Here is an 11,406-nt window from a genome sequence, read left to right as displayed (position 1 = left end):
TGTGGAAGTCTATGTGCATGCACCTGTGTGTGTCCATGTGTGGAAGTCTACATGCGTGTACCTGTGTGTGGAAATCTATGTGTATACACCTGTGTGTGGAAGTCTATGTGCCTGTGCCTGTGTGTGCCTGTGTGTGTAAGTCTATGTGCAAGCACCTGTGTGTGCCTGTGTGTGAATCTATGTGCATGCAATTGTGTGTGCCTGTGTGTAGAAGTCTATGTGCATGCACCTGTGTGTGCCCATGTGTGGAAGCCAGAGATCAAGGTTGCAAGTCTTGTTTGATGACTCTTCACTTTAGTTTTTGAGACAAAGTCTCTCCCAGAATCTGTAGCTCACCCTTTCTACTCGGCTGGCCAGGAATGAGCTCTAGGAATCTGTCCATCTGGGTATACCCTCTCAGCAAAGGGGCAGGGCTACAGACACGCTCCAGGGCACCAGGCTTTTCATGTGGGTGTTGGGGACTTGAGCTCATGTGTTCCTGCTTGCACAGCGGGCACTGTGACTGAGCCATCTCTCCTCTCTCCAGCACTCCCTGCTTTTTTTAATGACCCAGTCTCTAACCACACACAGACATAGAGCAGAGCTGCCAGCCTTTGTCCATTCTTCATCCTCCTCCAGCTGCAAGAGTGACAGTGTGACTGCTTAGGAAACCCCCTGCGAGACAGCATGCATGCAGATCTTCTGATTTGCAGTTTATACTTTCAGTAGCAATAAAGAGAGCTGCAGAACGAGCCAGCATTTGGTAGTGATGATTTCATGATGTACTGATTTTAAATACGTATCTAATGCAAAACCTTCAACTGTTGAGATTCACAATTTTCTGGGCTTGGGATGAATTCGGAATCCAGGGGGATGATGAAAATCAATGAGGTGACACATCTGTGACCCAAGCTGTGTGTGTGTGTGTGTGTGTGTGTGTGTGTGTGTGTGCATGTGTGTGTGTGTGTGTGTGTGTGTGTGTGTGTGTGAGAGAGAGAGAGAGAGAGAGAGAGAGAGAGAGAGAGAGAGAGAGACATACTAACCAGACAATGTCAGCAAAGCATGTCTTTGCTTAACTCAAGTTAGTACTTGTACTGCTGCTTTGTGCTAAGTGTCTTTCTGTGTCTTTGCAGGATGACACTAGATAGTGAGCGACTGGGCTTCGGGGGGGGGGGGCTTGTTGCAGAAGTTTCTTGAATTTTTTAAACATAGCTTTGTGATGCAATTAAATACAATTCACAGAAAATAGTATAAGTAAACAGTTTGGCATGCTTTGACATGAGGCTATAGGCACAAAACCACCATGACAACCAAGAGAACCAACAGAATTGTCACTCTGACAAATTTCTTTTGGGGCTGAAGAGATGGCTCAGCAGTTAAGAGTACACATATCCTTTTGCAGAGACCCAAGTTTGCCTGTGATGGAAGGTTTACAGCTGCTGGTAACTCCAGCTCTGGGGTACCTGATGCCTTCTTCTGGCCTCAGTGGGCACACACAAACACACACACACACACACACACACACACACACACACACACACACACACACACACACACTGTTTTATCACAATGGCTCCAGTATGACTATATAAGGTGTGGTGATTTTTTTTTGCATTATTCTTACTACTCAGGATTTAAAAAAATATTCTGGGTCTTTGTGTATCCATATGAATTTTTGCATTGTTTTTCCCAATTTCATGAAGAATGGAGTTGGAATTTGGATAGACGTTATAGTCAACGTGTAGGTTGATTTTGAAAGGAGAGCCATTTTCACAATTTTAATTCTTCTAATCCATGAACACGAGAGGTCTTTCCATCTTCTAGCATCTTCCTCTATTTCTTTCCTTAGTGTGTTAAAGTTTTCATTGTGTATTTCACTTTCTTGGTTGTTTAGCCAGGCTTTCATTCCTTCCTTCCTTCCTTCCTTCCTTTCTTCCTTCCCTCCCTCCCTTCCTCTTTCCCTCCCTTTCTCTCTCCTTCCCTCTTTCTTTTTTCTTTCTTTCTTGTGAATGGGTGTGCACAGATAGCTTTGGCAGGGGGTGCGTGTGACAATTTGGGATAGCACACCATTTGTTCTTAGTGTTTCCTCAGCCAACAGCCAATGAGCTTTGTTGACAAGCAGTAATCTGAGCTGGCATCCCATGTATTTTATTTTTCTGTTCTCAAGATAACTTATCTTCCTATTGGTTGAACATTTTGACATTTGTGGTCAGTACATCACATCTTATTTTGTTGACTTTTGGACTTGGCAGAATCAAAATCATGACTCTGCAGTTTGATTGCTGTGTATTTTTCTATCTGCTCATTAATGTAGCCAATAGGCATTTAGCCCCAGTGGTCCATAGATGACACTAGCCTCTTGTGTAGTGTATGTGTCAGGGTAACTGACACTTCAATCAGTTGCCTTGGATACATGATTCACAAGTTCACACCCCAGAGATCCACAAGCTCTGTGGGCACATTTGGAGTGGATGGTATATGCTATACTTCCTGGTGTTTTCTTGACATCTAGCCCTTGAATAAATCCTGTGAGGGAGAAAAAGTACTCAGAGCAGGTGTCCAGTGAGCCCTATTCATGAAAAATGACCTTCGCTTTCTAAAATACTGTTGTTTACCTTGTATCGTCTGCCCTAGAGGGCAAACTCCATAGAGGCGGTCACCATGGCTCTTTCAATCCAAGTGTTTCCACAGTTTCCTGTGAGACTTTCACATTTGTTGAATGAATGAGTAGTTGCCTCAGCAAACTTCTTAGCATGAATTCTGTGGTATTCTTGAGCTCAGTCATAGATATATAAATCAGCTCAAAAGAGTTGTTCCTTGCTCTGATGCAACACTGGGAATTGAGACAGTGGTGAATAAAAAAAAACCACACAGATTGGCATTATAGTTTGTGATTAACTGTTATGAAGAGATGTGATTAATGATGAGAGATCGACTGGAGGTAATGGACAAGGCCAGTCAGAGAATTAAATAATCAGAATAAACCAGATGCATGCAAAAGCTAGAGGCAGGCATTGCAGGTAGTACAGGGCTGTGTGGGAAGCATAGAAGATTGGCATGGCTAGGGGGCGATGGGTAAAGTAGATGGGATAATTGGGGGAGATGGTAGTAGGCAGGATTCTCCAGAGAATACAGTGCTGATGTACACTATACTGTTCATATAAGGTATTGTGTTCTTCATCACAAGAGCTGCATTTGACAAGCTAAAAACCCAACTGTATACTGGTACATAAGTTCCATTATAAAATAAAACAAGAGTGACTCCCCTGTTCCAAAAGTCAGGCAATGGTGAGATTCCTCTCACAAAGTTTTAACTAAATTATGGAGGGAAATCTACTCATTTTGGTTCATGGTTTGATCTCTTTTCCCAGACATTCTCATGTACACCTAGAATAATGAGTCATCAAATGTCTGGGTACCCTGTGACCCAGTCAAAATGACATTAAACTAATTATCACAGAGGGACAGATTTCGTGCGGCAAATGCTAACTTGTGTGCATATAAAATTCATTTTTTTTATATATGCTGGTATTTTGCATATATGAATTCTGTTGGAGATTCTGATATTTGATAAACACAAGAGTTTGAATTGTATGTTTGGTGTAGAAGTTGAGGGATCAAAGGAAAGATCTGAGCTGGAGGCATAAATGTAGGATTGTGGCAGAGAGATAGTCTGCCCGCTGCCACTGAATATCTTTTTTCTCTTGATACCCATGAAGACAATTCTGACTGTTTTGGTAGCATGAAAGGGTTCAGATTCAGAAACTATAGTCCTGACTAATGCAATGTATTTTTGGAATTTTGTATGGTACTTACAAGAAGGCTCTTTTAGTGAGGCAGATTATCACTGACCTTTGGCTATTCATTCCTCTTGTTGATTGATGTGTAGATGCCAGGAACTGGTGCCAACAAGGTGAAAAGAATGCCACCGGAGGGTAAAATGCAAGAAGCCTGGGCTACGTGTTACTGTGTCATTTTTGGTCTCTGTCTTCCTCTAAATGTATTTCCAGAGAAAAGCTAGATTCCTAGAGTGTTTAGGCCACTGTTAGAGAAACTTGCATTCTTTCTGGCTCATTAATTACTAATACTAAGCTATCAGTCAGGATGTCTCCAGCTGCAAATAAAAGAAAACTTCTGTTTTAAGCAGTGAGTTAAAAAAATATCTTACCTAACCAGAAGTACAGAGGAAGCAAGGCTTCCCAGACCACTTGTTCCACAGGCCGAGCAAGGACACCAGGGACTGGTGTGTCTTCCCGTCTTTTATTTTGCTGTCCTTTTATTTCCTTCCTGTTCCTGTTCAGTGGGAGAGAAAACACCTTTCCACTGAATAATCAGCATACATGCTCTTCTTCATTCGGCTAGAGACAGTGAGGGATTGGTCTCATCCCTAAATCAATCACTGGCTTAGAGACAATTAGCTGATTGGTTTGATCCTGGGTTTTGAACTAACAACCACAAATAGGAACAGAAAGTCCTCATTTACTTGGGTAACTGATCAAACTGAGGATCAATATTTAAACTCTAATACTTTTAAATAGTGAGGAAAATTTGTGATAGATGTTGCAGATTTATTCAGACGTTAGATCAAATTTATATTTTTATTCAATATCCAAATTTAGCACTAACTCAGATAAGTGAAAAGCATCACACAGTGGTCACACTGGCCGGGACTGCGTTTTTTTCTCCCCTCAGTTGGGACACCTCAAACTGTCAATTGTCATGACGCTGGTCTGTGGCTGGGTTGCTGAGTCTCTCATCTAGATTCAGAGTCTCCTCGTATTCACTCTGGAAGTTTCTCTACTTCCAATTTAGCTGACATAGAGGAGAAAGAACAGTGTAGCACGGGGAAGAGGTTTCTGGGAGCAGGGCAGTAGCACACAGGACTTACTAGCATGTAGCAGAAACCTGCAAGACATAAGATTTCCTGGTCATGTACTGGCATTCTGCACCACATACAGCAGCATCTAGCTTTGTTCTGTGCAATAAAGTCTTTCTTCCAATCTTCTCTATCACCACATATGCTGATGCCTAGGGAGACCTCTCATCCCCATGGTTTCATGGTTTTCATGCAAGATGGATGCCCATTCTGAAAACCCAGCTTGAGCAACTTCCTTTGTGTGGTGTGTGGATGGGGGATTAAAGACTAAGTCAGAGCTCTTCAGGGATGTGCTTGGGGTTTCTTTAATTTGTGATGTCCTTCCAAATTTAGGAGACAAGTATTTGTAATTTACATTACATACATAGTAACGGTGCCAGGAGATATATTATTGTGGCCATGACCTTTGAGTTTGGAACTTTGGTTTCCTTGGCAACAAGTTTCTCTTTCCTAGAATCTTAGTTTAATGGCTTCTCTTTATATTTGGTCAGTTCCTGGAGGAGATCCCAAGCAATAGCAAACAGCATTGAGTTCCTTTTAGGACATCAAATGTTTATTATGGGAGTTGTTTGATTCTGTGTTTATCTTATATCTCAGTACATCCTTATAAGTCACCCACCTCCCCATCCAGTGTTAGTATCAAAACTTGCTAAGGTAAATAGTTAAGAGTTTAGCATACATAATTTCATAATTTTAGATTACAGAAGCTGATTTTCTTTGCCTTTATGCTCTCAGTGGGACATACTCTGCCATTTGTGTTTTTATATACAGTATTTCATTCATGGCTTCAACTAAACATTTTTCTTACCAAGCTCCTGACCTATATAGCTTTGGTAGGAAAACTGGTTTTACAACCCAAGAGGCCAAAGTTTGAGACCTTCAATTGGGTCTGAGTGCTAATTTATGGAAAAGAAACTAATACAGCTCTTTTCTGCACACTTCATCTTTGTTTTCTATAGTGTCTTGTTGTCTTGTGTAAAAATCTCTATTAGCGGAAATGCACTTGGCTGAAAATAACAAATTTTGTAGTAGAGGTACAGGTCTCATTTCAAGAGAGGGTCAGCATGTGCCACAGGCCTGTGGAACTCTAGTCTCTTTAGAGTGGTCTGTCTTCATGGCAATCACGATCGATCAGGGTTCTATGTTGCAGCCAAGCTAGCCCATCCAGGCAGGGAGAATCTCTAGAGATTATGGTCCTCGAGCTGCCAAAGGCCATGATATGAAGCCAGCAGCGGAAGGCAACTCAGTAGAGGAAAAGCTGGGAGCTGGAGGGGAGCCACGCTGTGATGCCATCCCTGGTCTCCGACTAATCCTCAATGGAGGCTGCATTGCTTCTGCCCTTTTCAACTCACAGAAATGATTTTTTCCTTTTCAAGCTTATTTGAACTGGCATGTCTGAGTTTGTTTTAGTAAATAGATTATTAGAAATCACTAAAAAGTACCTGAATAATTTTGGGGGGAGGAAGAGGCCATTAAGATTTCTCAATGCTGTCTCTGTGTATTTGGGGTGAAAACTCACATGGTTACTGAGCTGAGAAGTCATCTCAGGTATCCTTTCTCCTGGCTATTCCCAGGAGCATTCAGGATTTGATGGTGTTTAAAAATGACAGATCTAGTGGCGGACACTCCGTATTAATCTTTCTAGAAACACCTGTTATAACAATTAGTCTTGTGTCAATGGTGGATCTAATTTCCATACATTTCTCAGCTGGGGAGATTTATCTATGTCAGCACTTTGTTTCCTTTTGGCCTCTTAGACTTTTTTTCCAAACCAAGTGCTTACGACAGGAAAATATGTGTTTGCTTTTAGGAAGTTTTTAAAATAACTTCTTTGTTCTAAAAGAGCTTTTAGATTTACTGACTTTGTAAGGATGATCAGGGCCTCACATGTCATTTACTGTGTTCAATGTTAGTATCAGGTAGAATCACAGTACAGCCAGGACTAGGAGATTAGCCTTGGTGAAATTCTTTTAAGCAATAGGATTTATTCAGATTTCTCATTTGTTGTTTCATGTCCCTTGTTGACAATAGAAACAATCCTTTGTAAACTTGTCTTATTTCTCAATCAAGAATTTAAACAATCTTTGGTAACAGATGTGGGGGTGCTGGTTTATTATAGTTTTAATTTGCATTTCCATAATGATCAGAAATCAGATCATCGTCTTCTTTTTAAATTGGGTGATTTTCTTGCCCTGGAGTTGAGTTTCTTACATGTTTTGGATATTTGACACCTTATCTCTTGGTGTGTGGGTTGTCTACACTCTGCTCCCTCCTCTGTACAACTTTTTAGTTTTACACAATCCTACTTATCTACTTTTGGGTTAGTTACCTGTTCTTTGGGAGTTCTAGCCAAGAAGCTACTGTCCAGGCTCATGCTATAAGGATTTTTCACTCCTTTCTTCTAGTGACATTATAGTTTCAAGTTCTAAGTTTACATTTTCTATTCATTGTGAGCTGTCTTTTTATCAACATGATGTGAAACAAAAACACAGTTTCATTCTTCTGAAAGGGGATTCAAATTTTTGCAACATGATCTACTGGTGAGATTGTGCATTTTCCTACTGTGTATTCTTGGAACCTTTGTTGAAACTCTATTGACAGCCAACAATTGGGTTCAATTCTGTGCTATTTTGTGGGTTTATGTAACTATTTTTAAAGCTAGGACCATGCTGTTTTGATTACAATATCTAATGATGCAATGACTTTATTATTGACCTAAGAGAACTTAGAATCACCTAGGAGACACACTTTGAGTTATATCTGTGAGGGAACTTCCAGAAGGTTTACATTATATGTATGTAACTGTGGTGCTCCTTGAGAGGGATTAGGAAGTGTGGCCTCATTGGAGGACGTGTGCCATTGGGGGTGGGCTTTGAGGTTTCAAGGGCCCAAGCCAGGCCGGATACAGAACACTCAGCTTCTCCTCTAGCACCTCTGAAACTGTAAGCAAGCCCTAGTTAAATGCTTTCTTTTATGAGGGCTGACTTGGTCGTGGTGTCGTGTCCGTCCGTCCCCCCCCCCCCCCCCCCCCCCCCCCCCCCCCCCGCAGTAATAGAACAGTAACGAAGACAGTAACATAATTCCACAGGCTGGGGTTTTGGTCTGCAAATTGTGATGATATGCATTGACCCAAAATAGTAAGATTGAAAATTATTAAGCAGTGGTGCTAATTACAACGTGTCGAATGTAGGTCTTCCTGCCTCTCCTCTGCTTTCCTACTCTCCTCTATTCTTCCCCCATTCCCATCCCTCCGTGGCAAAATCTTTAAAAACATGATAACATAAGAGAAAACCAACAGGAAAAAAAGTTGTGGTAAACTGTTGTTTGTTTTTAAATGGTTAGGAATTTTAAAATCCCTACATCAAGCGTGCTCCCAAATGGCAGTGCTCCTGACAGGGCCCTAAGATGGTGGCCAGAGTGGGTTTCTTACCAGGTAAACAGAAACCTAAACTCGGCATTCCACGGAAACCTTCCAGTGCGGGTTTCTGTGTGTCAGGAAAGCCTCTACTTCTCCACCCTTGATGCTCGACAACATCAAATGCGTTCAGTTCTCCATTCACCAGAAGAGTTTGCGTCAGCTCAAAGAGCCCACCATGCTGACTACCATATAAAATCCACTTGCTTCCCTGCTGAGCGGCTACCCTTTATTCTTAGGAGACAGTACTATGGATTGTCCCCTATAAACTGTTTGTTTATTAATTAATTAATTAAAGCTATGGAGTGATCTAGTTTGTTTGTTTGTTTTTTTGCTGCGCTCACTTACAAAAATCATGTTTACCAGGTCAAAGGTTACATGAGAGCTGTTTTTGTAAAAACCTAATAGCGCCCAAAGCTTCACCACAGAACCAAGACTATTTTGTCTTTTTTCTATATCCCCAGTTTCCCTGTATTTCTTCCGCTCTCTTTCCCCTCTTCATAATAGAAAAATTAAAACTCTTTTACAACTTCCTGACTTTGCCTCCACGTTTCTAAAACGGATATGCATATAATTCTTGATTCATTTTCAGCCGACTTCATTCTACGGTAGCCGAGGACTTCTGCTTCATTTTCTCCTCTCGAGTCCATACATTACAATTGTGTATGATTTAAAAAACGGGGGCTTGCCAGGCGGTGGTGGCGCACACCTTTAATCCCAGCACTCGGGAGGCAGAGCCAGGCGGATCTCTGTGAGTTCAAGGCCAGCCTGGACTACCAAGTGAGTCCCAGGAAAGGCACAAAGCTACACAGAGAAACCCTGTCTCGAAAAACAAAAAACAAAGAAACAAACAAACAAAAAAACAAAAACAAAAAAAAAACGGGGGCTTGAGAGATGGCAAAGATGCTTGCCACCAAGCCTGATGACCGACCTGCGTCCAGTTCTGGAGCCCATGTGACAGAGGAGAAAACGAACTCATGAATGTTGCTTTCTGACCTCTACATGAGAGCCTTGGCACGCAGGTTCCCTCCCCACCACCCAAAACAAAAATTAAAAAAAATTAGATTCTTAATAATAATGTTTTTAACTTTTCTACTTATTCATGTTTTTTAATTGTATGAAATCACTTTGTGGGGACAGTGACATAGATTACCTTCCAGGTCATCGAAAGTGGCCTCGAGGCTAAGCCTCCAGACACTGGAATTCCGAATGTAAAGAGTTTATTATCTGTCTTCTTAAATCAATAGTAGAACCCACTGTGCAAGACTTTAGGCAAGAAATACTTCAAGTAAAGTAGTATTTCTTAAAAACCAGATCCTCCCGCCAGTCACTGGGCATTTCTCAGCCATGTGACCAGCAGTGGACTCACTCTTTTGGTCTCTTCCCTTTCAGTTAGTAGCTCGGAGGGAGGACAGGGTTGCTGGGATCTGACACCCTGCCAGATGAGCACTGTAGGATCTACCAATGCTACTGGAATCTCACGCAGAACTCTGACAGACGATTCGGTACCAACTGTTGTAAATGTTCTCGGCCATTTGGAAAAGTATATCTGACACTTTACTGTCTACCCAAAGAACCCTAAGGTACACGTCCCAGCTTCTGCCAAGGGGAGGAGCTGCTAGTCACCTGATTGGAAAGCACACTCTGCCACTTCATCAAACAGCAATGACCACAAAAGGAACAGTACGGAAAAGACTTTAGAAAGTCACTAAAAAGATTGACAACTGTATGCAGAAACCACCAAAGTTTTCATGTTTAATAATTAAGACAACTGACCAAGATGTAGAGATAGCAATTTGAGAAATGGGGTATTATAAGGGGTACCCTGTGTAGACTATGCAGGCTGTGGTAAGAATGCATGCACTATAAGCCTGTCAACACATAGTAGTTAGTTGCAGAAAGCCGCTTGGTTTTCTCTTGGCTTGGGAAAACAACATTATGGATTCAGTGCGAATAACAGCAGCCTTCAACTCCTATGTGCAGTTGGAATCTTTTTCACCTTCCAGGTCTTCCATTCCAGCCTGGGTCATGAGGTCAGTGATATTTTTCTCCAGATGGTCAATGGAACTGCTCATGTCATCGATCATTCCAATGATCTGGTGCAACATGATCTGAAACTTGTCTTGCATCTGCCGCAAGAGCGTCTCCACCACCAAGGTGATTTCCTTTATGGTTTTGGGGTCCATCTCAGTCATCTCCCTGGTGCCTAGCTTGGTGGTGATGTCTCGGAACTGTTACCTACACTTCAGTTTCTCCAATAATAATTATTTTTAACACTATTTTTCTTAGTTAGGGTTACTATTGCTTTGATGAAATACCATGACTAAAAACAACTTGGGGAGAAAAGGGTTTATTTCACTCACATGTAACAATTCTTCATCAAAAGCAGTGAGGGCAGGAACTCAAACAAGGCAGGAACCCGGAGGCAGGAGCTGATGCAGAGGCCATGGAAGAGTGCTGCTTCACTTACTGGCTTGCTCATCATGGCTTGCTCATCTGCTTTCTTATAGAACCTGGGAGCACCAAGGATGGCACCACCCACAATGGGATGGGCTCTCTCCCATCAATCATTAATTAAGAAAATACCTTAGAGCTAGGTCTTATGGAGGCATTTTCTCAATCGAGGTTCCCTGCTTTCAGTCAATTCTAGCTTGTGTCAAGATGACATAAAATTAGGCAGCACAGGATGCAAAATACTGATGAATAATTTCATTTTATCATTTAAAATCATGTTTATCTTGGAATTAATAATGGCCTCATTTTTTTCATTAGCCTGGTTTTGTATTTTGATAAAATGATCAAATGTTGCACCTGTTGGAGGACTGTGGGAAATGACCCCTTTAAATGAAATTTTTGTAAGAGGTAAGCCTGTCATATATCAGTCTTATGCTTTTTCTTGTAAACACCTTTACTGTTTCCCGTGGAATATAATTTTAAAAAGGGTGTCCTAGGATTTGGGTCTAGGTTTACAGATTTTATGAAGTTGGAAACATAAGTGCCTGAACTTATTTTTAAAACATGAAGTTTTTTTACACACACATTACTAAAAATCCTTTAGTAAAGGTTCTGATTTAAGGCTTTCGGAGATTTATGAAGACAAACACTCTCTCTGATAGGATACAGTTCTGACACTGAG

General features: G+C 41.4%; 1 protein-coding gene across 1 annotated transcript; it reads right to left on the bottom strand.

Moving 5' to 3' along the window:
• Positions 1 to 10,243: 10,243 nt before the first annotated feature.
• On the bottom strand, positions 10,244 to 10,465 carry Hsbp1 (heat shock factor binding protein 1). The gene has a single exon (XM_059245895.1). It carries the CDS (start codon positions 10,463 to 10,465, stop codon positions 10,244 to 10,246), a length of 222 nt encoding a protein of 73 aa, XP_059101878.1.
• Positions 10,466 to 11,406: the final 941 nt, after the last annotated feature.

The sequence above is a fragment of the Peromyscus eremicus genome, chromosome 19 (genome assembly GCF_949786415.1).
Source record: "Peromyscus eremicus chromosome 19, PerEre_H2_v1, whole genome shotgun sequence".
NCBI lineage: Eukaryota > Metazoa > Chordata > Mammalia > Rodentia > Cricetidae > Peromyscus > Peromyscus eremicus.
The sequence above is the reverse complement of the archived record's forward strand: the minus strand, read 5'-3'. Positions and strand labels throughout refer to the sequence as shown.